At 39.0% G+C, this 27566-nt stretch overlaps 1 protein-coding gene across 3 annotated transcripts in view; it reads left to right on the top strand.

Annotated features, from left to right (window-relative positions):
• The window catches only part of TOPBP1 (DNA topoisomerase II binding protein 1), a 71228-nt gene extending 62386 nt beyond the window's left edge, over positions 1-8842 (top strand). For all 3 annotated transcript variants that reach the window (XM_036850119.1, XM_036850118.1, XM_036850121.1), the window contains one exon: positions 8260-8842. In XM_036850119.1, the coding sequence (XP_036706014.1) occupies positions 8260-8403 (144 nt within the window). In that variant the 3' untranslated portion in view covers positions 8404-8842. The remainder of the gene's footprint in view (positions 1-8259) is intronic.
• Positions 8843-27566: the final 18724 nt, after the last annotated feature.

Raw genomic sequence — 27566 nt, 5'->3', positions numbered from 1 at the left:
TTGGACACCTCTCTTAGATTCATAACTTTATGTGCTTCTTGAATTGTTTCATTTTTATCCAAAGAGGAGTCTTCTGATCTGCCTAAATAATGAGTCTGGCCACCTTTTTTTTTTTTTTTTGAATTGAGATACAATTGGCATATAACATTAGTTTCAGGTGTACAAAATAATGAATGATTCAGTATATGTATATTTTATGAAATGATCTACACAGTAAGTCTAGTTAACATCCATCACAACACATAATTACAATTTTCTTTAATCTTGTGATAAGAACTTCCAAAATGGAGTCTCAACAATTTTCAAATATACCATACAGTAATATTAACTATAACCATTATGCTGTGTATTATATTCCCACAGCTTACTTATTTTATAACAAATTTGTACCTCTTGACCACCTTTATCCATTTTGCCCACCCCTCACCCCCCTGCCTCTGTCAAGCAACCACCAGTCTGTTCTCTGTATCTATTGAGTTTTGAGGGTTTTGTTTTTTTTAGATTCCACTTATAAGAGATCATACAGTATTTGTATTTCTCTGTCTGACTTTTTTTGCTTAGCATAATGCCCTCAAGGTCTATCCATGTTGGCACAATTGGCAGGATTTCCTCTTTAATGGCTGAAAAATATTCCATTTTGTGTGTGTGTGTGTGTATACATACCAGTTTTTCTTATCCATTCATTCATTGCTGGACACTCATGCCTTGGCTATTAGATATCTTCGAGTTAGTGTTTTTGTTTCCTTTGGATAAATACCCAGAAGTGGAATTGTTGGACCATATAGTATTTCTGTATTTAATTTTTTGTGGAACCTCCATACTGTTTTCCAGAGTGGCTGTACCATTTACATTCCCACCAATGGCACACAAAGATTCCATTTTCTCTGCATCCTTGCCAACATGTGTTATCTCTTGTCTTTTTTATGTTAGTTATCCTAACGGATGTGAGGTGGTATCTCATTGTGGTTTTGATTTGCATTTCTCTGTTGATTAGTGGTGTTGAGCACCATTTCATGTACCTGTTGGCCATCTGTATGTCTTCTTGGGAAAAATGTCTATTCAGATCCTCTGCCCATTTTTTAATCAGATTTTTTTTTGCTGTTGAGTTGTATGAGTTCTCTATATATTTTGGATATTAACCCCTTATGAGATATATAATTTGCAAATATTTTCTCCCATTTGATAAGTTTCCTTTTCATTTCGTTGATGGTTTCCTTCACTGTGCAGAAGTTTTTTGGTTTGATATAGTTTCACTTGTTAATTTTTGCTTTTGTTACCTCTGCTTTTGGTGTCAAATCCAAAAAACTATCACCAAAACCAGTGTCAAGGAGCTTGCTGCCTATGTTTTTTTCTAGGAGTTTTATGGTTTCAGGTCTTATGTTCAAGTCTTTAATCCATTTTGGGTTTATTTTTGTGTATGATGTAAGATAGTGGTCGAGTTTCATTCTCTTGCATGTGGGGGTTCCGTTTTCCCAACACTATTTATCAAAAAGACCATCTTTTCCCTATTGTATATTCTTGGCACCTTTGTCGTAAATTAATTGATCATGTATGCATATATTTACTTCTGGGCTCTCTATTCTGTTCCATTGATCTATTTTTGTGCCAATACCATATTATTTTGATTACTGTAGCTTTGTAATATAGTTTGAAATCAGGGCGCATGTTGTTTCCATCTTTGTTGTTCTTTCTCAACATTGCTTTGGCTATTTGAGATATTTTGTGGTTCCATACAAATTTTAGGTCTGTTTGTTCTGTTTCTCTGAAAAATGCCATTGGAATTTTGATAGGGATTGCATTGAATCTGTAGATTGCTTTGGGTAGTAAGGATATTTTAACAATATTCTTCCAGTCCATGAGCACAGATTATCTTTCATTTATTTGTATCTTTTTCAATTTCTTTCATCAGTGTCTTAACAGTTTTCAGTTTACAGATGCTTTACCTCCTTGGTTAAATTTTTTCCCAGGTATTTAATTTCTCTTTTTTTAATTTTTAAATTATTTGTGTCTTTATATTTAAAACGGCTTTTTTGTAAACAGGATATAGTTGGGCCTTGCTTTTTATTCTCTGGAATGTTTAGTCCATGATGTAATTACTGATACTGTATTTTTTTTTTGCCATTTGTTTTTGGTTTGTCTCTTCAGTTCTTTGTTCCTCAGTTCTTCTTTTCTTGCTTTTTTTGATATTTAGTATTTTTTAGAATTCCATTTCATCCATTGTCTTTTTTAAAAAATATTTATTTATTATTTATTTGGCTGTGTTGTGGCATGGGGGATCTTCGTTGCCGTGTGCGGGATCTTTGTTGCGGCTTGCAAGATCTTTAGTTGCTGCACGTGGGATCTAGTTCCCTGACCAGGGATCAAACCCAGGCCCCCTGCATTGGGAGTGTGGAGTCTTAACCACTGGGCCACCAGGGAAGTCCCCTCCATTGTCTCTTTTTTTTTTTAATTTTATTTATTTTTGGCTGTGTCGGGTCTTCGTTGCTGCTCGTGGGCTTTCTCTAGTTGTGGAGAGCAGGAGCTACTCTTCGTTGCAGTGCGTGGGCTTCTCATTGCTGTGGCTTCTCTTGCTGCAGAGCATGGGCTCTAGGCACACAGCCTTCAGTAGTTGCAGCACGCAGGCTCAGTAGTTGTGGCTCACAGGCTCTAGAGGACAGGCTCAGTAGTTGTGGCGCATGGGCTTAGTTGCTCCACTGCATGTGGGATCTTCCCTGCCCAGGGCTCGAACCCATGTCCCCTGCATTGGCAGGCAGATTCTCAACCACTGTGCCACCAGGGAAGACCCTCCATTGTCTTTTTTTAAGTATTTGTTTATTTATTTATTTATGGCTGTGTTGGGTCTTCGTTTCTGTGCGAGGGCTTTCTCTAGTTGTGGCAAGCGGGGGCCACTCTTCATCGCGGTGCGCGGGCCTCTCACTATCGCGGCCTCTCTTGTTGTGGAGCACAGGCTCCAGACGCGCAGCCTCAGTAATTGTGGCTCACGGGCCCAGCTGCTCCGCGGCATGTGGGATCTTCCCAGACCAGGGCTCAAACCCGTGTCCCCTGCATTAGCAGGCAGATTCTCAACCACTGCGCCACCAGGGAAGCCCCCATTTTCTTTTTAAAGCAAAAACTTCTCTGCATTTTTTTGGAGGGGCGGGGGTGTTTTGCTCTACAGATTACAATATACTTCCTTAATTTTTCATAATCTTCCTAGAGTTAATATTGTGCCACTTTGCATAAAATGCAGAAATCTTGAACCATATAGATTCCTTTGCTTCCCCTGTTCTTCAAACCAAGGTCCAGTAAACTATAGCCCACAGGCCAAATCCAGCCCACTGCCTGTTTTATTAATAAAGTTTTATTGAAACCAAGCCACGTTCATACATTTGCATATTCTCTTTGGCTGCTTTTGCACTACAACTGCAGAGTTGAGTAGTCGCAACAGAAATTTGCAACTACTAAAATATTTAATGTCTGGCCCATCTATCTGTTTTAGCCCCACAGTACAGTGTTATACTTTAAGTAAGTTTTGCTTTAAACAATCCAATGTATTTTAAGGAAATCAAAAGGGAAAAAAGTCTTTTATATATACCATTTTTTTTTTAATGCTATTCTTGTCTGCTTACATTCTTTTTATTTATGTATGTATGTATGTATGTATGTATGTATGGCTGTGTTGGGTCTTCGTTTCTGTGCGAGGGCTTTCTCTAGTTGTGGCAGGCGGGGGCCACTCTTCATCGCGGTGCGCGGGCCTCTCACTATCGCGGCCTCTCGTTGCCGAGCACAGGCTCCAGATGCGCAGGCTCAGTAATTGTGGCTCACGGGCCGAGTCGCTCCGCGGCATGTGGGATCTTCCCAGACCAGGGCTCAAACCCGCGTCCCCTGCATTGGCAGGCAGATTCCCAACCACTGCGCCACCAGGGAAGCCCTATATATACCATTTTGAGTGTTATTTTTTTCTGAAGACCTAAGTTTCCATCTGGTATCATTTTCCTTCAGCGTGAAGAACTTTCTTTAGTTTGTAGTACAAATATGATGGGGACCAATGCTAGTTTTCTTTTCTTTTCTTTTTTTTGAAAATGTCTATTTTACCTTTATTATTGAAGATTTTTGGCAGGATATAGAATTTGGGGTTGAGTTTTTTTTTCTTCTGGTACTTTAATAAAGACTTCATTCTCTCCTGGCCTCCATTGTTTCTTTTTCTTTTTACTTGTTTTAAAAATATTTATTTTTTTAAATAAATAATATTATTTTGGCTGCGTTGGGTCTTAGTTGCAGCACTTGGGATCTTCGTTGAGGCATGCAGGATCTTTGTGGCATGGACTCTTCATTGTGGCGCACAGGCTTCTCTCTTGTTGTGGTGTGTGGGTTTTTCTCTCTCTAGTTGTGGCACATGGGCTCCAGAGCGCCTGCGCTCTGTAGTTTTGTGGAATGCGGGCTCTCTCGTTGAGGTGCACGGGCTTAGTTGCCCCAGGGCATGTGGGATCTTAGTTCCCTGACCAGGGATCGAACCTGCATCCCCTGAATTAGAAGGTGGACTCTTTACCACTGGACACTGAGGAAGTCCTAAGGCCTCCATTGTTTCTGATAAGAAGTTAATGGTAATTTGAATTGTTCCCCTTTATGCAATGTGTCATTTTTCTCCTGGCTGTTCTCAGGATTTTCTCTTCATCTTTGATTTTCAACCATTTATATTTCCAGGTGTGGTTTCTTTGTATGAATCCTGATTGGTATCCGCAAAGCTTCTTTAAACTTATGTGTCTCACCAAGTTTGGGAAATTTGGGGCATTATTTCTTCATTCTGCTATTTTTTCTGCTTCATTCTTTTCTGTCTTGGAATTCAGTTACTCATGTTACTCTTTTGATATTGTCCCACAGGCCCTTAAGCCTGTATTCACTTATTTGCAATTATTTTTCTCTGTGTTCTTCTGATTGCCCAATTCCTATGTCTCTTATCTCCAACTTCACTGATTTTTTTCTGTTATTTTCATCTGCTCTTAATCCTATCCAGTGAGACTTTAAGTCTTATATTTTTGGACTTCCCTGGTGGCTCTGTGGTTAAGAATCTGCCTGCGAATGCAGGGGACGCGGGTTCAATTCCTGGTCTGGGAAGATCCCACATGCCGCGGAGCAACTGAGCCTGTGCACCACAACTACTGAGCCTGTGCTCTAGAGCCCGCACGCCACAACTGCTGAGCCTGTGCGCCACAACTACTGAAGCCTGCGTGCCCTAGAGCCTGCACGCTGCAACTACTGAGCCCACACACCACAACTACTGAAGCCCGTGTGCTCTAGTGCCCACATGCCGCAACTACTGAGCCCACATGCTGCAACCACTGAAGCCTGCGTGCCTGGAGCCCATGCTCCACAACAAGAAAGCCACTGCAATGAGAAGCCCGTGCACCGAAATGAAGAGTAGCTCCCACTTGCCACAACTAGAGAAAGCCCACGCACAGCAGTGAAGACCCAACACAGCCAAAAATAAAATTTTTTAAAAAGTATTATTTGTTTATATCTAAAAATCTCTTTGGTTCTTTTCTGTGGTTTCTGTTTTTGTGCTGAGATTTCCTCTGTTCACTCACTTCAAGCATATTTTCCTTTATATCATTAAGAACAGTTATGATAGCTATGTTGGAATTGTCTACTATTTCCAACATCTGGGTCATGAGCAAGATGTTCTGTTACTTTTTTTTTAATTAAACTTTTTATTTGGAAATAATTGTAGATTTACATGCAGTAGTAAGAAATAATACGGAGAGATTCCATGTACACTTTCTCCAGGTTCCACTAGTGGGTAGCATCTTGCAAAAACTATAGTACAGTATTACAACCAGGATATTGGCTTGATACAATCCAAGCTTATTCAGATTTCCCCAGTTTTACTTCTATTCATGTATATGTGTGTATTTAGATTTCTGCAGTTTTATCATGTGTAAGTTCATGTATCTGTCACCACAGTCAAGATACAGAACAGTTCTATCACTACAAGAATCCCTCATTTTTTAAATCTTAAATAAATGGAATTAATAGTAGTGTGTAAACTTTGGCAGTTGGCTTTTTTCACTCAGTAAAATTCCTTTGAGATTCATCCAGATTGTTGCATTTTTATGCAACAATGAATACATTTATTACCTTTTATTGCTGAGTAGTACAGATGTACCACAGTTAATCATTAACCTATTGGAGGACATCTGGGTTGTTTCTGTTTATGTACAGCTTCATATGTGAATATAAGATTTCATTGCACTGGGATAAATGCTCGAGTGTGTTTACAAGGTGGGCATATTTTACATTCTCACCATCAATGTATGAGTGATCCAGTTTCTTTGTATCCTCATCTGCATTTAGTTGTCATTTTTTATTTAGCCATTTCATTTGGTGTATGATCTCTCTTGTGGTTTTAACTTGCATTTTCCTAATGGCTAATCAAAGTGAACATCTTTTTGTGTGCTTATTTGCCATGTTCATATCCTCTTCCTTGAAATGTCTCTTCATGTCTTTTGTCCACTTTAATTGAATTTTTTTTTTTACGCTTGAGAGTTGTTTGTAATAGATACTAGTCTTTTGTTGGATATGTATTTGCACATATTTTCTCCCAGTCTGTGGCTTATGTATTCATCCATTTACCTTTATCCTTTTTTTTTTTTTTTTTTTTTTTTTTTGGCTTAGCCACACAGCTAGCAAGATCTTAGTTCCCCAACCAGGGATTGAACCCATGCCCCCAGTAGTGGAAGCACTGAGTCCTAACCACTGGACCACCAGGGATCCCCTACCTTTATCCTCTTAACAGGAATTTTTGCAAAACAGAAGTTTTAAAAAAGGTTTTATAGTTTTTACGTTTTATGTCTATGATAATACGTAGAGGTGTAAGGTTTAGGTCAAAATTGTTAGGAGTTTGGTTGAGGGGTTTTCTGCCTCAGAATGTCCAGTTGCTCCAGCACCATTTGTTAAAAGAACTGTACTCCATTTAGTTGCATTTGCACCTTGGTCAGTATTCAGATGTGCATTTTGTGTGGGTCTATTTCTGCATTCTCTGTTCTGTTCCATCAATCTATGTGTCTTTCCCTCTGCAAGACTCTCAATTACTGTATACATAATAAGTCCTAATATTAGGTAGTGATTCCTTCCTCTTTATTCCTCTTTTTCAAAATTGTTGTTGCTATTCTAGGGCCTGTACTTTTTTTTTTTTTTTTTTTGCCTGTGTCTTTATATGTAAATTTTTAAATAAGCCTGTTTGTCTATAAAAGTACCTTGCTATGATTTTGATAGGAATTACATTAAACCTACAGATCAGTTTGAGTGTTTGACATCTTTACTATGTTAAGTCTTTTAGTCACTGAGGACAGCTTATCTCTAATTATTTAGGTTGTCTGATTTCTTTCATGGGCATTTTGTAATTTTCAGTATATATATATTTTTTCTTAAGTTGATACCTAAGTATTTCCATTTTGGGGGGTGATTGTTTTTTCTTGAGAGTAGTTCATGTTCTGCTTCTTCACGTGTATAGTAATTTTGGATGTATCCTAGAAATTACAAATCAGTTGTAGAGACTAGATCCTGTCATGTTCTTCTGAAGAGGAACATTTTATTTGTTTAGCAGGCAGTTTACTTGGCTGACCTTCCACAGTGAGTGGCAGCTCAAATCTTAGTTGGGTTCTTTGAGCCTTACCTTGAGTCTCTGCACATACATGATTTAGGGGTCAAGCAAGGATTTGGTCAGCGTTTATAACACAGAGTTTGGAGCTCCTCCCAAACTTTCTGGAATTTCCCACCTCATTTTCTAGTGCTGTGGTTGCCATTCTGTCCTCTGGTTCTTCAAAGTTTTCTGTTAGAGTTTTAGCCAGTGAACATGACACAGACAGGGGCTTCTCCTCAGACTAAAAGCCATAAAAAATGAAAAGGGGAATTCATCCCATTCCACTCAAAGATTTTCAAAAATTTACACTAAACATAACATCTCACAGTTAAATGATAGCTATTAACTGTATTTTACCATATTTTCCATATTCTGTATTTAATCCATATTTTACAGATGAAACCATTAAGATCTGAGTTAGCCCCACTCTGCCTGAGCTATAAACTCATTTTTCTGATAAAAGGTGAAATTTTGTTACACAGGATCTGTTCACTGAAGGTGACAAGTGCTAAATAGCTACCTTAAAAGACAAATGTTTAAGTTTTTTGGTCATAAAGCAGAGTAAAGGAATCTATTACCTAATTAACAGTTTGAAATCTGAAAAAAATGAATAATGTTGGGTTTTTTACCCCCTTTTATAGGAATCCCCTCCTCAAGTAGAAAATTACTGTCTACCAGAAGCTGTTTCATTTCTTCAGAATAATAAGGAACCTGGGCCTGGATTCTCACAAAAGAGGAAAGCTCCTACAGAGAAAAATAAAATCAAACGACCTAGAGTACAGTAATTGTATTTACTCAGTTACCAAACATTAAATGTGTTTTAAATTAATAGCTTGAATGTAACTGTGATGGATTTGTATCGTAATTTAAAGACAAGAACTTGAAGAATTCATCTTCAGTGTAACAATGACCCTGCTTGAAGTTAGTTTTTAACACCTGAAATTTTAATCATTGAAATATTAACTGTTCCTGAATGGAAAGTTACCTAAAATAACAAAGTTCAACTCCTCAGCTAGCTTGTCATTAAACCATATTGACATGTGTAAAGGGCTTTTCGTTTATTTATTTTCTTGTAAATATCTGAGTCTGTAGCTTAGTGGAATTTTTAGCAAGGTGACAGATTTTGCCTTAAAATGTCTTTTAATTCATAACAACGAGGAAGTTATCAATTGGGATTTATTCATGTTTTCCATGATTTTTAGCTTCTCACCATTTTACCTCTTTTTAACAGGAGCCTGAGCACAAGGTTTAATGAGGAACTGAGGCTTTAAACTTAAATGTGTGTGTATATATGTATATGCATGTTTATACAAATCTCCATGATGTTTGCCAAGTTTGGGTGCCAAAACTTGGAAAATAAGGACAATAAAGAATAAAAGTAGTGACTCAAAGTAGTTGTTCAAATAAGTTTTTAAAAAGAAAAACATTCTGGTATCCATTCTCTTGTTGAAGCAATAAAAGATTTGTAAAACACCCTTAAAAAGTGAATCTAGTCATGTTTCTGATGTTGTTTATATAGAATATTGTTCTAGTGGGTTGAAAAAAAGGGAACTACAAAATTGCAGTAGCCTCTATTAATCTAAATCTAAACACCAGGTACTACATGTATACCACAATTCTCTAATTATAAAGCTACCTCATTTTGTTTGACTGTAATTTTGATGTAAACTGTTCAATTCCTAATAATTCTTTTAAAGCCAAATTCAAATGGTGATGGATTAAAGTCCTCAACCTGGACATCAAACCGCTGAAGTTTTCATCAGGTTTTCCTCTAAATCGAGTAGGGGTTATCCCTGCCCTTCACAATACGAATTCCTACACCGCCAAACAGGTAGCACTGTTATATAAACGGTACTCCTGTCCCTCCCCCAAGCAAAAAAACACATGGGCCTGGTTTTATTAGAGCCATTTTGTGTTAGCTGGGTCCTTTTCATTGGCAGTTTGCAGTAAGTTTCTCCCTGAATTTCACTACTTAAAAATTCTTTGAAATAGTTACTCTACAAATCTTCTTGATGAGTGCACTGTTGACAAAACAAATGTTATTCTCCTATTTCTCTATCCCAGAAAAAATTAACTAATGTACCATTTTCTTTTCTGCCAAGATTATGAACTATTTTTTCAGTTCAGGCCTTCAACACACAGTTTACAATTTTAAGGCTCCACATCGGTCTACACCATTCATAAATCATTTCAACTCAGGCTTTGACTCTTACACTGTAAATGTCCTAATGCCAGCAAGTTCTTCTTAACATGCAAATAATTCCAAGCATAGGTAGGTATCTCATTTAAAATGGAAAAAAACCCAAAAATCTTTCCTTGATTATTCTTATTTTCTCCTTAGAATTACTACAGTATTTTAATCTGTGCCACTTAAATTAGCATCTTATATTCCTCCATGAATTTTTCTTGTTCATTAGTCTGATCTCATCACCATTAATTCAACAAATAAGACACCTTAGCTGTAAGGTAGTGCGTGGGCTTCAGGAGCAAACCACTTAGAGCATGTGCTCTCTCAGAGAGCTTACAGAGGCAGCGCCCTCAGTGCAGACACAGCAGTCAGTTATAGTCAGTATTTATATTACGGGCTGAATCGTGTCTTCCTTGACCCCCCAAAAAATTTTGTGAGTTGAAGCTTAACCCCATACATAACTGTACTTGGAACTTGGGCCATTAAGGGGGTAATTAAGGCTAAATGAGGTCCTGTGAGTGGGGCCCTACTTTGGTAAGACTGGTGGCCTTATGAGGAGAGACCAGGAGTTCATGGGCAGAGAGGAAAGACCAGACCATGTGGGGACACAGAGGCAGCTGTCTGCAAGTTAGGAGGAGATGCCTTACCAGAAGCCACCCATGGCAGCACCTCAGCCTTAGACTTCTAGCCTCCAGAATTGTGAGAAGTTTGTTGTTCAAGCCACCCACTCTGGTATTCTCTTTTGGCAGCCCCAGCAGACTAATACAATATTACTGTGCAGAGGTTCACAAGCTGCACCATAATGCTCAGGAATGGCATAAGCACACTTTCATAGGGTAGAGCTCAGAGTTTTAGAGTTCATATCCGTGACTTCCCACCCAAAAAAGACACAAACCACTACTCTAGTCCAAACCTGTTAAAAGACAGGAGGGAAAGGGGAGGACAGAACAGCTAGAAAATGAAGGAGGGGCACAGCTGTTGGGATGCAATGAAAACAAGCTGGAACTGGCTGAAACCAAGGAGGCTTCAAGAATAGTCTGGTCATTGACCTTTAGCTCATTATACCTATATTGTAATACAGTGGTCCCCAACCGTTTTGCCACCAGGGACCAGTTTCTAGGAAGACAACTTTTCCACGGATGGGGGGTGGTGGGGTGGGGGGATGGTTCAGGTGGTAATGCGAACAATGGGGAGCGGCAGATGAAGATTTGCTGGCTCATCCGCTGCTCACCTCCTGCTGTGTGGCCCGGGCGTTGGGGACCCCTGTTGTAATACTAAAAATCACTCCCCCTTACGTGGACCAGAAAAGTGAGCAATGCCTGAATACCTGGGAAATACCCACGCTTCACTGAAATAGCAAGAATATTCCTCCCACTCATTAGCCTATGAAATTAGCCCATAAAACCCAAAAACCCCATGCCCTGGGGCCACTCTCACTTTCTGAAGACATCTGCATTCTGCCTATGGAGTGTGTATCCCTCCAAATAAACTCACTTTCACTTTTCTTCCAGGGCCCGAGAGTGGGCTCTTGTCTCACACTCAGACATGAATTGTCCGAGGAGGCACACGTGTTGACAAAGCAAGAGACTTTATTGGGAAGGGGCGCCTGGGCAGAGAGCAGCAGGGTAAGGGAAACCAGGAGAACTGCTCTGCCACGTGGCTTGCAGTGTTGGGTTTTATGGCAATGGGGTTAGTTTCCAGGTTGTCTCTGGCCAATCATTCTAACTCAGGTTCTTTCCTGGTTGTGCATGCATAGCTCAGCCAAGATGAGTTCCAGTGAGAAGGATTCTGGGAGGTTGGTAGTACTTATGGACTGGCATCTCCTTTTGACCTTTCCTGAATTCTTCCAGTTGGTGGTAGCTTGTTAGTTCCATTTTCCTCACCAGGACCTCCTGCTGTAAGATAACTAACTCATGCAAGTGGTTACTATGGTGCCTGGCCAGGGTGGGTGGTTTCAGTCATTGGTTCACCTAACAGATACACTGCATCCACAGCTGCATACAGAACAATTTCCTCTAAAAGAAACCACAAAACTAGCTAAGTGGCTCCTACCCATCGGGCAAATGAGAAAACCACATCAAAGCAGGTAGGAGGAAGCTGAGACACAATCTCACCATAAACCCCACCCCCCCACAATCAAGGGAACTGGCAGCCCTGAGCTTCTCCCTGAGGAGCAAAGGCTTTGAACCCCGCATCTGACACCCCAAATTTTAAGACCTGTACCTGAGAGATAAGCCTCCAAAACATATACCTTTGACAGCCAGCCAATGGAGCTTGTGTCCACAAGACCCACAAGGCTACAGCAATCTGAGAACACAGTGCAGAGGCAGACTGAAAAGGGCCAGTCTTTCTGTAAAAGAGGCCCAGCTGGTTATTGTAAAGGTTTGGCGTTTATATTATAAATGGAATATAACTTTTAAAAATTGTGGATCACTGTTTTACCCCTGAAACTTATATAATATCGTACATCAACTATACCTCAATAAAACAAACAAACAAAAGCTTTGGCCTGAGGACCAGACATTTAACACACAAAGAAGGGACCACTGAAACAATCTCCGAAAGACAGAGGCCACCACGCCTGCCTTCTGGGCAGTCTCTTTCTGCCTTGCTCCAGGTCGCCAGTACCTCCAAGAAAGGAGCTTGTGCACTTGCCTGGTGCCCTGATTTTTGCAGCTGCCACCCACAGGACACCATTTGATCACCTGGCTGTGGCAGCCACTGGGGCTTAGGCCAGCAGGTCCCACGGGACTGTAACAAATGGATAGAGTTCTTAAACAGCTACCACTTCCAAGGCAGAGCAGGGAGGCAAAAGACCGAAACACCAATTCTTTCTGTGAAAGAAGCATAGTACTTACCTTCATTGCTACAGCCTGAGGGGCAGGCTTCTATTTAAACTCACATCAAGAGGCCTCCTAAAATACTTTCTAAAGTCTATAGAGGCTGGTGGGAGCCACCTTCAACCTCTCCCTGTGCCTCACTCCAGGTCACCTGTATCTCCTGGAAAGGAGCGCGTGCACACGCCTGGCACCCAGGTTTTTGTGGCTGCTGCTCAGGGGACACCACTTCATCACCTTGTTCTGGTGGCCAGCAGGGCTTATGTTCACAGGTCCCAAACTGTAACAAATAGAAAAACTGTTTTTAACCAGCTACCAACCTCAGGGCACATCACAAGGACAGCAGACTAAAACACACCCAGCCTTTCTGTGAAAGAGGTAGATTAGCATGTCTTCATAGCTTTGGCCTGAGGGGCAGGCTTCTAATTATACACACACACAAGGGCTGGCTACAGTCTTCTCTAGAGACCTCAGAAGGTGGACGCCATCTTCCTGCTCCCCCTCTGCCCTGCCCCAGGTCACTGGTATCTCTGAGAAAGTTGCTTGTGTACATGTCTGGTGTCCCAACTTTTGTGGCTACCACCCAGAGGACACATCCCTTGATAGCCCAGCTCTGGTGGTCAGGGGGACTTGTGTTCACAGGTTCAACGGGATGGTAGCAAACAGTTCGTAACTGGTTATCACCCCAGGGCTCAGTGCAGAGGAGCAAACAGAAATGCTCTTTTCCCAGTCTTCCCCTAAAAAAGGCATATTTGCATACTTTAAAAGCTGCTTCCTAAGGGTCTGGCTTCCAATCAGACTGAACCTTAGATGCTGACTGAGATCCTTTAGGACACTGACAGGTCTTGGCACACCCTCAACTACTGGGAGCCACTAAGAATAAATTAGGTTGCTTGGACAATCACAAAGGTTTGAAGGACAACCAAGAGCTAGAGCAGGGTTGAATGATCAGTTTCATCTCCAACACAAACCCACTCCTTCAAGACTAGGAGAGGTGGTTGTTTTATCTAATGTACAGAAACAAATATAGAGAGGCAAGAAAAATGAAGAAACAAGGGAATATGTTCCAAGCAAAAGAATAAGCTAAAACCTCAGAAAAGGACTATAATGAAACAGAGATAAGTGATTTAGCTGATAGAGTTCAAAATAACAATCATAAAGATGCTCCCCAAGCTCATGAGAACAATGAATGAACAAAGTGAGAATTTCAACAAAGAGATAGAAAATGTAAATATCAAACTGCAGTCTTAGAGCTGAAGAATACAATAACTAAACTTTAAAAAAATACAATAGAGGGGTTCAACATCAGACTAGATGAAGTGGAAGAAAAGATCAATGCATGTGAAGACAGGACAGTGGAACTCATTGAATCAAGCAGCAAAAAGGGAAAAAAGAAAAAGATGAAAAAGAGTAAAGATAGCTTAAGGAACTTATGGAACGACATCAAGAGTACCAACATTCACATTATAGGAGTCCCAGAAGGAGGAGAGAGAGAGAGAGAGAGGGGCAGAAAATATTTATGAAGAAATAATGGATGAAAACTTTCCTAAAGTGGAGAAGGAAAAAGGTATACAGATCGAGGAACCCCATAGAGTTCCAAATAAGATGAACCCAAAGAGACACATTACAATTAGGGTGTCAAAAGTTAAAGACAACAAAAGAATCTTAAAAGCAGGAAGAGATAAAACAACTTGTTATGTACAAAGGAACCCCCATGAAGATTATTAGCAGATTTTTCAACAGAAATTTTGCAGGCCAGAAGGGAGTGGCATGATATATATAAAGTGCTGAAAGAAAAAAATACTGTGCTGGCAAACTTGTCCTTCAGAATTGAAGGAGAGATAGAGGGTTTTCCAGACAAGGAAAAGCTAGAGAAGTTCATCAATACTAGACCAGACTTACAAGAAATGTTAAAGGAACTTCTTTAAGCTGAAAGAGGGGTGGGGGCACTAATTAGTAATGAGAAACATGGAAGTATAAATCTCACTGTTAGAGATAAATATACAGTAAAATTCAGAATAATCTAATGTTGTAAAATTGGTGAGTTAATCACTTATAAAGGTACTAGGAAGGTTAAGACAAGAGTAGTAAAAATAACTACAGTTTGTTAACAGTAATAACAATATTATTAATAATATTAATAATAATAACAACAATAACAATAATAATTTTTTAATGGATACACAAGATTAAAAGATGTAAATTGTGACATCAATATAAAAGGTGGTGTGGGGAGTAAAAATGCTGAGCTTTAGAATGAGATCAAACTTAAGTTGTTATCAACTTAAAATAAACTGTTATAAATAAAAATATAAGTTGTTTTATGTAAGCTCATGGTAACCACAAAGCACAACCCACAGTAGATACATAAAAGACAAAGAGAAAGGAATCAAAGCATACCACTACAGAAAACCATCAAATCAAAAAGTAAGAGAGCAAGAGATGAACAAGGGAACAGAGGAACTACAAAACAGCCAGAAAACAATTAACAAAATGGCAATAACTATGTACCTATCAATAATTATTATAAATGTAAATGGAGTAAATTCTCCAAACAAAAGACCTAGAGTAGCTGAATGGATAAAAAAAACAAAGCAAAACAATACATCAACAACAAAAAACATCTATATGGGTCTCAGAAGAGACTCACTTCAGATGTAAGGACACAAAAAGACTGAAAGTGAAGGGATGTAAAAAGATATTCCACGAAATGGAACCCAAAGAAAGCTGGAGTAGCTATACTTATAATGGACAAAATAGGTTTTAAGTCAAAGAGACAAAGAAAGTCATTATACAAATGATAAAAGGGTCAACCCTACAAAAGAATAAAATATTTGTAAATATTTATGCACCCAACATAGAAGTACCTAAATATATAAAGCAAAAATTAACACACATAAAGGAAGAAACAGACAGCAATATAGTAGTAAGGGATTTTAATATTCTACTTTAATTCATGAATAGATCATCCACAACGAAAATCAATACAGAATCACTGGCCTTAAATGACACATTAGATCAAATGGCCTTAACAGACATATATAGAACATTCCATCCAAAAGCAACAATACACATTCTTCTCAGGTGCACATAAAACATTCTCCAGCATAGATAATATGTTAGGCCACAAAACAAGTCAATAAATTTAAGAAGACTGAAATCATACCGAGCATCTTTTCTGGCCACAATGATATGAAACTAGAAATCAATTACAAGAAGAAAACTGGAAAATCAACAAATATGTGGAGATTAAACAACATGCTACTGAACAACAAATAGGTCAAAGAAGACATCAAAAGAGAAATAAAAAAATACTTTGAGACAAATGAAAATGGAAATACAACATACCAACACTTATGTGATGCAGCAAAAGCAGTTCTAAGAGGGAAGTTAATAGTGATAAAAGTCTTATTAAGAAACAAGAAAGATCTCAAACAACCTAACTTTAGACTTCAAGGAACTACAAAAACAAGAAAAAGCTAAGTCTAAACTTATAAATTTAGAAGGAAGGAAATAACAAAGATCAGAGCAGAAATGAAGTAGAGACTAAAAGACAATAGAAAAGATCAATGAAACTAAGAGCTGTTTTTGAAAATGAAATATCAAACATAAACTAAAGAAACAAACCTTGGCTAGACTCAAAAGAGGACTCAAAGTCAGAAATGAAAGCAGAGACATTAAGATGTCTACTATGAATAATTATACACCAACAAATTGGACAACCTATAAAAAATGGATAAATTTCTAGAAACATACAGACTACAAAGACTAAGTCATGAGGAAATAAAAAATTTGATTACACTGATTACTAGTAAGGAGATTGAATCAGTAATCCAAAACTTCTCAACAAACAAAAGTCCAGGACCAGATGATTCTACTGGTAAATTCTAGCAAACATTTAAAGAATTCCAATCCTTCTCAAACTCTTTCAAAAAAACAAAAGAGGAGGGAACACTTCCAAACCAATTTTATGAGGCCAGCATTACCCTGATACCAAAACCAAAAACACTAGAAGAAAAGAAAATTACAGGCCAACAATGAACATAGATGCAAAAATCCTCAACAGAATATTAGCAAACTGAATTCAGCAATACATTAAAAGGATCAGAAACCATGATTAAGTGGGATTTATTCCAGGGATGCAAGGGATAGGGGTGGTTCGATATCCACAAGTCAGTCAATGTGATACACCATATTAACAATATGAAGAATAAAAATCCTATGATCATCTCAGTAGATGCAGAAAAAGCTTTTCACAAAATTCAACATCCATTTAAAAAACTCTCAGAAAAGTGGTTATAGAGAGAATGTACCCCAACATAATAAAAGCCATGCATGACCAGCCAACAGCCAACATCATACTCAACAGTGAATAGCTGAAAGCTTTTCCTCTAAGATCAGGAACAAGACAAAGATACCCACTCTTGCCACTTTTATTCATCATAGTATTGGAAGTCTTAGCCAGAGCAATGAGGCAAGAAAAAGAAATAAAAGGCATCCAAATTGAAAAGGAAGAAGTGAAACTGTTACTGTTTGCAGATGACATGGTATTATAGCAAGAAAACCCTAAAGACTCCACCAAAAAACTGTTAGAATTAAATAATGAATTCAGTAACGATGCAGGACACAAAATCAATATGCAAAAATAAATTGCATTTCTGTACACTAATAATGAACTATCAGAAAGTGAAATTAAGAAAACAATCCTAGACCTATATGCTGAGAACCATAAAACATTGATAAAGGAAATTGAAGATGATTCAAAGAAATGGAAAGAGATCCCATGCTCTTGGATTGGAAAAATTAATATTGTTGTAATAGTCCTACTACCCAAAGAAATCTACAGATTTAATGCAATCCCTATCAAATTACCCATGACATTTTTCACGAAACTAGAACAAATAATCCTAAAATTATTTGGGACACAGGTGCAATCCCTGGTCCAGGAAGATCCCGCATGCCGTGGAGCAATTAAGCCCATGCACCACAACTACTGAGCCTGTGCTCTAGAGCCCACCAGCCACAATTACTGAGCCCATGTGCTACAGCCACTGAAGCCTGTGCACCTAGAGCCCATGCTCCACAACAAAGAGAAGCCACTGCAATGAGAAGCTCACGCACCACAATGAAGAGTAGCCCCCGCTCGCCGCAACTACAGAAAGCCCACGTGCAGCAACGAAGACCCAATGCAGCCAAAAATAAATAAATAAAATTATTTTTTTTAAAAAAGAACACTCCTTCATACCGTATACAAAAATAAACTCAATAAGGTTTAAAGACCTAAATGTAAGACATGACACTGGACTTCCCTGGTGGTGCAGTGGTTAAGAATCTGCCTGCCAATGCAGGGGACATGGGTTTGAGCCCTGGTCTGGGAAGATCTCACATGCCTCGGAGCAACTAAGCCCATGCGCCACAACTACTGAGCCTGCGCTCTAGAGCCTGCCAGCCACAACTACTGAGGCTGCGTGCCACAACTACTGAAGCCCATGTGTCTGTAGCCCGTGCTCTGCAACAAGAGAAGACACCACAATGAGAAGCCTGTGCACCACAACGAAGAGTAGCCCCTGCTTGCCGAAACTAGAGAAAGGCTGTGTGCAGCAACAAAGACCCAACGCAGCCAAAAATAAATAAATAAATTTATTTTTAAAAAAAAGACATGACACCATAAAACTCCTAGAAGAGAACATAGGCAAAACATCCTCTGACATAAATCGTAGAAATATATTCTTAGATCAATCTCCCAAGGCAAAAGAAATAAAAGCAAAAATAAACAAATGGGACCTAATCAAACTTATAAGCTTTTGCACAGCAAAAGAAACCATAAACAAAATGAAAAGACAACTTACAGAATGGGAGAAAATATTTGCAAATGATATAATGACAAGGGGTTAATTTCCAAAATATATAAACAGCTCATACAACTTAATATGTAAAAAAAACCCAAACAACACAATCAAAAAGGGCAGAAGACCTAACGAGACATTTCTCCATAGAAGACATACAGATGGCCAACAAGCACATGAAAAGATGCTCAACATCACTAATTATTGGAGAAATGCAAATCAAAATCACCTCACATCAGTCAGAATGCCTATCATCAAAAAATCTACAAATAGAATTCCCTGGCAGTCCAGTGGTTAAGACTCCATGCTTCCAATACAGGGGGTGCAGGTTTGATCCCCAGTCAGGGAACTAAGATCCCACATGCTGTGCAACATGACCAAAAAAAAAAAAGAAGTCTACAAATAATAAATGCTGGAGAGGGTGCAGAGAAATAGGAACCCTCCTACACTGTTGGTGGGAATGTAAATTGATGCAACCACTATGAGAAATAGTATGGTGGCTCCTTAAATAACTAAAAATAGAGTTACCATATGATCCAGCAATCCCACTCCTAGACATATATCCAGAAAAGACAAGACCTCTAATTCAAAAAGATACATGCACCCCAATTATCATAGCAGCACTATTTACAATAGCCAAGATACAGAAACCACACAAGTATCCATGAACAGATGAATGGGTAAAGAAGATGTGTGTGTGTGTGTGTGTGTGTGTGTAATGGAATATTAGTCAGCCATAAAAAAGAGTGAAATAATGCCATTTGCAGCACTGTGGATGGACCTAGAGATTGTCATACTAAGTGAAGTAAGCCAGACAAAGACAAACATCATATGATATTGCTTATATGTGGAATCTTTTTAAAAAAAGATGCAAATGAACTTATTTACAAAACAGAAATAGACCCACAAACATACAAAACAAACTTATGGTTACCAAAGGGTAAAGCGGTGGCAGAGGGATAAATTAGGAAGTTGGGATTAACATATACACACTACTATATATAAAATAGATGACCAACAAGGACCTACTATATAGCACAGAGAAATATACTCAATATGTTGTGATAACTTATATGGGAAAATAATCTGAAAAAGAATATATTGTCATATATCTATATATATAGCTATATGACTGAATCACTGTGCTCTACACTTAAACTAACACAACTTTGTAAATCAACTATATTTCAATAAAATATATATATAATTATATATATAATTTGATGATTAAAAATAATATATATTATATATATAATATATATTTTATACATATATATAGTAGTCCTAAAATTTGTATGGAATCACAAAAGACCTGAATAGCCAAAGCAACTTGAGAAAGAATAACACAGCTGGAAGCATCATGTTTCCTGATTTCAAACTATATTACAAAGATATAATAATCAAAATAGTATGGTGCGGGGCTTCCCTGGTGGCTCAGTGGTTAAGAATCTGCCTATCAATGCAGGGGACACGGGTTCGAGCCCTGGTCTGGGAAGATTCCACATGCAGTGGAGCAGCTGAGCCCATGGGCCACAACTACTGAGCCTGCGCTCTAGAGCCTGCGAGCCACAACTACTGAGCCGCGCACCACAGCTACTGAAGCCCACGTGCCTAGAGCCTGTGCTCCACAGCAAGAGAAGCCACCTCAATGAGAAGCCCACCGACCGCAATGAAGAGTAGCCCCCGCTTGCCGCAACTAGAGAAAGCCCACGCAGCAATGAAGACCCAACACAACCAAAAATAAATAAATGAAATAAATAAATTTATAAAAAATATAGCATGGTGCGGACATTAAAAACAGACACATAGATCAATGGAACAGAATAAGCCCACACATACATAGTCAATTAACTTACAAAAAAGGTGTTAAGGATATACAATGGGGGAAAGATAATCTCTTCAATAAATGGTGATGGGAAAACTGAGCAACCACATGCAAAACAATGAAACTGGACCGCTATCTTATTCCATACACAAAAATAAACTCAAAATGGATTAAAGTCCTGAACATAAGACCTAAAACCATAAAACTCCTGGAAGAAAACATAGCAGTGATCTCCTTGACATAGGTCTTGGTGATGATATTTTGGATTTGACACCAAAAGCAAAAATAAACAAGTGGGACTAAATACTTCCGCACAGCAAAGAAAACCATCCACAAAATGAAAAGGCAACCTACTGAATGGGAGAAAATATTTGTAAACCATATAACTGATAAAAGGTTAATATCCAAATTATGTAAGAATTCATGCAACTCAATAGCAAAAAACCAATCTGATTAAAAATTGGGCAGAAGGAACTCCCCTGGTGGTACAGTGGTTAAGAATCCGCCTGCCAATGCAGGGGACACGGGTTTGATCCCTGGTCCGGGAAGATTCCACATGCCACGGAGCAGCTAAGCCCATGCGCCACAACTACTGAGCCTGCGCTCTAGAGCCCGCCAGACATAACTACTGGCATCAAAGAAGTTCTTGAGAATGAGCATGTCTTTGCAAGGCACTCTGACCCAAGTGAAGAATCTCAGGATTTTCAAGAAAAGGTTCGCCTCCTCAGCTAACACAGGAGGGCAAACTATGTCCACTGACAAGGAAGGCTCAGAGAGACTTGACTTTAACACTCTCAGTTTAGTCTGAGTCCAAGCAGAATTTGCCATTCCAAGTTCCCCCATCTCTCCCAGTCAATATCCTAAATTTCACATGAGCAACTTAATGAGGTTGTGAATTCAACTGATGTCATAATTCTGCAACCTGCACAATTAAGTTTTGTTTGATTTTCAGCAACATCAGCTCCCTGGCTCCATGAAATGATTCTCTTAGGGCTGCCATGGATGCTCTCTGGTCCTTGGACTGTGACTTGAGCTGAGAGTTTAAGGACCTGAGCTTGTCATTTCTTCTTGGAAGCACTCCAGTGCATGGAGAACCAGCCCCACACTAGCCCTTGCAGGCATCATTACTGCCATAAAACTCAAGTGCAGCCCAAGTCCCAGGGGCTCCCAAAGCACTTGCTTCAGCAGACACTTCATCACAAGCAGAGGTGGTAGCTGAACTGTCATGCATGTCGTGGATTATGAGTATCCCATTACCCACTGGCAAGGAGCTCATCATCTTGCTTGAGTCCAAAGGTACCACCAAACCAATCCCCAAATCCAATCTTTGAAGATTTGTCTCCTGAGACCATTACTGGTACCATTTCATCAGCCAGCATTCAGTCAGGAAACATTAAACCAGCAATTTAGACAGGAAAAATATAAAGAATTATTAACTAGTAAAAGTGGTTAACGATTAAGACGGGTAAAAGTGTGTGCTTAGGGGTACAGCAGTAGCAACTACAGAAAGCAGCCACTAGCCCTAGAGCTGAGGAAGAGTGAACAAGAAAGGAACTTAGAAACTTAAAGGCAAAGGTCCCTCCCAAGGCTGAGGTTCAAACCTGTGTGGGGAGAGCATGGCTTCCACTGCAACAGCCAACCTGCCAGTGGCAGAGAAACCTGCTGGGGAATATGGGCTGAAGTAACTTCTGGAGGGTGGCTGAACCATGAGGGCTGCTGAGGTGAACATCCCAGGATCCACATGACAATCCTTCCAGAGGACCTGAAGAACGACACGGTCCTCTTGCTAACTCTACAGTGTTCCTCCGGCGCCCCCTGTTGGCAAAGCAGAGATGTGCACAGGGTCCAGAGTTCTTGAAGCACAAAATAAGGCTATAAATTAATAATGGGCACACTACTCATTTATAGGAGACATAGGAAAGTAACCTGCTAAGTTCAGAATGTGGACAATTCTACAAGCCAAATGACCAGAATTGTGGTAAGAAGACAGTGGGAAAATTATAGGAGCCTTAAAGACTAAATGCATCCTTGTCTGGATTGTTTCAAACAAACCAATTGTAAAGCACCAGGAGAAATCAGAGTAATTTTAACACCAATAGGATATCTGCTATTAAGAAAATGTTAGTTGTCAAGCCTGTGCGCCACAACTACTGAGCCTGCGCTCTAGAGCCCGCGAGCCACAACTACTGAAGCCCACGTGCCTAGAGCCCGTGCTCTGCAACAAGAGAAGCCACTGCAATAAGAAGCCCACGCACCACCATGAAGAGTAGCCCCCGTTCGCCACATCTAGAGAAAACCCACGTGCAGCAAAGAAAACCCAATGCAGCCAAAAATAAATAAAATAAAATAAATTAATTTTAAAAAAAGAAAGAAAATGTTAGTTGTTTAGGTGTGATAATGGTGTTATGGTTAGGGATCTCTACCCCTAGGTGAAACACTTATGGATGAAATAAGTCTGGGATTAGCTTTAAATTAATCCGGGAAATGGAGAGGGTGTTCCCAGGTGAAATAAGAGTGGTCCACAGATTGATAATTGTTGAAGTTGGGCTATGGGTTTGAGGACATCTATTATACTATCTCTGTACTAATGTATTTGAATCATAAAACATCCTAAAAAATAAAATCCCACACCCAGAAAAAAATTTAAAGGTAGTACACCTCACCTCAGTATCAGGAACTCTATCTTCTACTCCTTTGAGAGGGAGACTGTAAGGAAGCCAGCCTCTAGGACACCCATGCCGACCTTGGGATGGGAATATGGCAAAAGGCATTTTCAAGCCAAATTCGAAGAAATGTTAGTTTCCCACTTTCCTTCTCGAACCTTAAATCTAGCAAGTAGAGTGGAAGCAAAGCCTCATGGTTAAGAACACGCCAGGGCCAAAACACCTGGGGTGGAATCTTGGCTCCTTCATCACCCGCTCTGTGATTCAGGCAAGTTTACCTAACCTTTCAGAACCTATTTTCCCATCTTTAAGGGACTGCCAGGAATTAAATGAGTAACACTTGTTACCTGTTTTGAAGAGTGCCTGGCCCAAGGTTAAATACTATATGAGTAATTTTTAAAAATTCTAACAAATGGGGACTTCCCTGGTGGTCCAGTGGGTAAGACTCCATGCTCCCAATGTAGGGGGCCCGGGTTCAATCCCTAGTCAGGGAAGTAGATCCCACATGCATGCCACAACTAAGAAGTCCACATGCCGCAACTAAAGATCCCGCATGCCACAACGAAGATCCCACGTGCTGCAACTAAGACCTGGTGCAGCCTAAATAAATAAATAAATATTTAAAAAATAATAATTCTCTAAAAAAAAAATTCTAACAAATGATTTGCTATTTAACACTCTTGCCAGACTAGAGCTAAGGTTAAAAAAAGGGAAGGAAGAAGGGAGTCTTAGAGAAGGACACAGGAACATAACAGAAGCTGCAACCTGCTTTCATCCCCATTACACTAATGTGGTGTTACTGAGGTTGGGAGTCCCTGCCATGCAAAGTTTAATTCAGGTCCTAATTAAAGGCATACGTCTGAACTCTAAAATCAGAGAAACCCAGGAAGACAACTGCATTAGTTCCAGCAATCTAAAGCCAAAGACAAGCCTAAGAGGATTCCTCTCTGTGCCCACACGCCATTCAAAAGGATGCTTCAGTGCAACCCAACAACCCCTAGAAGGTGACTGAAGTCAGCCACCGGCCAGGAGTGTGGGCAGTAAAGCATCTGAGGTTCCAGGGCTGAGTAGGTGAGCTGTAGGATAGTGCAGTTGCTAAAGCCTGTCTCTGGTAAATTTAATCATGTTCATTTCATAGTCACCAGGGAGAACTCAGAATTCCAAAGAAACCCATAAAACCGAGAGGTGTTGTCACTGGGCAACATAATGGAAGGACAAATTAAAAGTAGCCAGTGTAAGGCAGATTAACATGTACAGTGAGTAACTTCTGGAATGGTCAGACTTATTATCAAGACACAAGTCAAACAAATTACTATATGAAAAGGAAAACAAAGTAGCTACGGTAATTATATTGATGGTGAGGCAGTTTTCTGGGAAATATTTAACATAGTCTTTATGCTGAACTATAAAAAGGTGTATGGAAAAATCAAAAAAACTTAGTATTTCAGCTTACAGGTCTTCCACCTCCCCGTTTCAGTATCCATTTCCCTCCATTTCACAGTCTCCAGTAATGCATTTAGAAATATGATAATCTTTTCTGGGCTAAGAATACAGTAGAAAGGATTTCCTACATAATCTAATGATCTCTGTGACTGTTTTCCCACTCAGTCACAGAGAGATCATTTGTCTCTCACTTTGACATAAACCAGTGGTTCCCATAATTTGCCACACATTAGAATTAACTGAAGAGAAAAAAAATCCCTGTGTGCAGGTCACACCCTAAACCAATTAAATCAGAATGCCTGGGAGTGGGAGTCAGACATCAGTATTTTTTTTGTTTTTTAAAATTTTTAAATTTAATTTAATTTTTTTTTATACAGCAGGTTCTTATTAGTCATCAATTTTATACACATCAGTGTATACATGTCAATCCCAATCGCCCAATTCATCATACCACCATCCCCACCCCACCACGGCTTTCCCCCTTGGTGTCCATACGTTTGTTCTCTACATCTGTGTCTCAACTTCTGCCCTAAAAACGGTTCATCTGTACCATTTTTCTAGATTCCACATACATGCGTTAGTATACGATATTTGTTTTGCTCTTTCTGATGTACTTCACTCTGTAGACAGTCTCTAGATCCATCCACGTCTCAACATGTGACCCAATTTCATTCCTTTTTATGGCTGAGTAATATTCCATTGTATATATGTACCACATATTCTTTATCCATTCGTCTGTCGATGGGCATTTAGGTTGCTTCCATGACCTGGCTATTGTAAATAGTGCTGCATTGAACATTGGGGTGCATGCGTCTTTTTGAATTATGGTTTTCTCTGGGTATATGCCCAGTAGTCGGATTGCTGGATCATATGGTAATTCTATTTTTAGTTTTTTAAGGAACCTCCATACTGTTCTCCATAGTGGCTGTACCAATTTACATTCCCACCAACAGTGCAAGAAGGTTCCCTTTTCTCCACACCCTCTCCAGCATTTGTTGTTTGTAGATGTTCTGATGATGCCCATTCTAACTGGTGTGAGGTGATACCTCATTACAGTTTTGATTTGCATTTCTCTAATAATTAGTGATGTTGAGCTGCTTTTCATGTGCTTCTTGGCCATCTGTATATCTTCTTTGGAGAAATGTCTATTTAGGTGTTCTGCCCATTTTTGGATTGGGTTGTTTCTTTAATATTTAGCTGCATGAGCTGTTTATATATTTTGGAGATTAATCCTTTGTCCGTTGATTTGTGTGCAAATATTTTCTCCCATTCTGAGGGTTGTCTTTTCATCTTGTTTATGATTTCCTTTGCTGTGCAAAAGCTTTGAAGTTTCATTAGGTCCCATTTGTTTATTTTTGTTTTTATTTCCATTACTCTAGGAGGTGGATCAAAAAAGATCTTGCTGTGATTTATGTCAAAGAGTGTTCTTCCTATGTTTTCCTCTAAGAGTTTTATAGTGTCCAGTCTTACATTTAGGTCTCGAATCCATTTTGAGTTTATTTTTGTGTATGGTGTTAGGGAGTGTTCTAATTTCATTCTTTTACATGTAGCTGTCCAGTTTTCCCAGCACGACTTATTGAAGAGACTGTCTTCTCCATTGTATATCCTTGCCTCCTTTGTCATAGATTAGTTGACCATAGGTGCGTGGGTTTAACTCTGGGCTTTCTTTCTTTTTCCATTGATCTATGTTTCTGTTTTTGTGCCAGTACCATATTGTCTTGATTACTGTATCTTTGTAGTATAGTCTGAAGTCAGGGAGTCTGATTCCTCCAGCTCCGTTTTTCTTCCCTCAAGACTGTTTTGGCTATTCGGGGTCTTTTGTGTCTCCATACAAATTTTAAGATTTTTTGTTATAGTTCCGTAACAAATGCCATTGGTAATTTGATAGGCATTGCACTGAATTTGTAGATTGCTTTGGGTAGTATAGTCATTTTCACAATATTGATTCTTCCAATCCAAGAACATGGTATATCTCTCCATCTGTTGATATCATCTTTAATTCCTTTCATCAGTGTCTTATAGTTTTCTGCATACAGGTCTTTTGTCTCCCTAGGTAGGTTTATACCTAGGTATTTTATTCTTTTTGCTGCAATGGTAAATGGAAGTGTTTTCCTTAATTTCTCATTCAGATTTTTCATCATTAGTGTATAGGAATGCAAGAGATTTCTGTACATTAATTTTGTATCCTGCAACTTTACCAAATTCATTGATTAGCTCTACTAGTTTTCTGGTGGCATTTTAAGGATTCTCTATGTATAGTATCATGTCATCTGTAAACAGTGACAGTTTTACTTCTTCTTTTCCAATTTGTATTCCTTTTATTTCTTTTTCTTCTCTGATTGCCGTGGCTAGAACTTCCAAAACTATGTTGAATAATAGTGGTGAGAGGATTTGCATATATTGAAGAATCCTTGCATCCCTGAGATAAATCCCACTTGATCATGGTGTATGATCCTTTTAATGTGTTGTTGGATTCTGTTTTCTAGTATTGTGTTGAGGATTTTTGCATCTATATTCATCAGTCTGTAATTTTCTTTTTTTGTAGTATCTTTGTCTGGTTTTGGTATCAGGGTGATGGTGGCTTCATAGAATGAGTTTGGAAGTGTTCCTTCCTCTGCAATTTTTTGGAAGAGTTTGAGAAGGATGGGTGTTAGCTATTCTCTAAATGTTTGATAGAATTCACCTGTGAAGCCATCTGGTCCTGGACTTTTGTTTGTTGGAAGATTTTTAATCACAGTTTCAATTTCATTACTTGTGATTGGTCTGTTCATATTTTCGGTTTCTTCCCGGTTCAGTCTTGGAAAGTTATACCTTTCTAAGAATTTGTCCATTTTTTCCAGGTTGTCCATTTTATTGGCATAGAGTTGCTTGTAATCGTCTCTTAGGGTGCTTTGTATTTCTGCAGTGTCTGTTGTAACTTCTCCTTTTTCATTTCTAATTTTATTGATTTGAGTCCTCTCCCTCTTTTTCTTGATGAGCCTGGCTAATGGTTTATCAATTTTGTTTATCTTCTCAAAGAACCAGCTTTTAGTTTTATTGATCTTTGCTATTGTTTTCTTTGTTTCTATTTCATTTATTTCTGCTTTGATCTTTATGATTTCTTTCCTTCTGCTAACTTTGGGTTTTGTTTGTTCTTCTTTCTTAGT

Source organism: Balaenoptera musculus, chromosome 4 (genome assembly GCF_009873245.2).
Source record: "Balaenoptera musculus isolate JJ_BM4_2016_0621 chromosome 4, mBalMus1.pri.v3, whole genome shotgun sequence".
In the NCBI taxonomy this organism is placed as follows: Eukaryota; Metazoa; Chordata; class Mammalia; order Artiodactyla; family Balaenopteridae; genus Balaenoptera; species Balaenoptera musculus.
The sequence above is the reverse complement of the archived record's forward strand: the minus strand, read 5'-3'. Positions and strand labels throughout refer to the sequence as shown.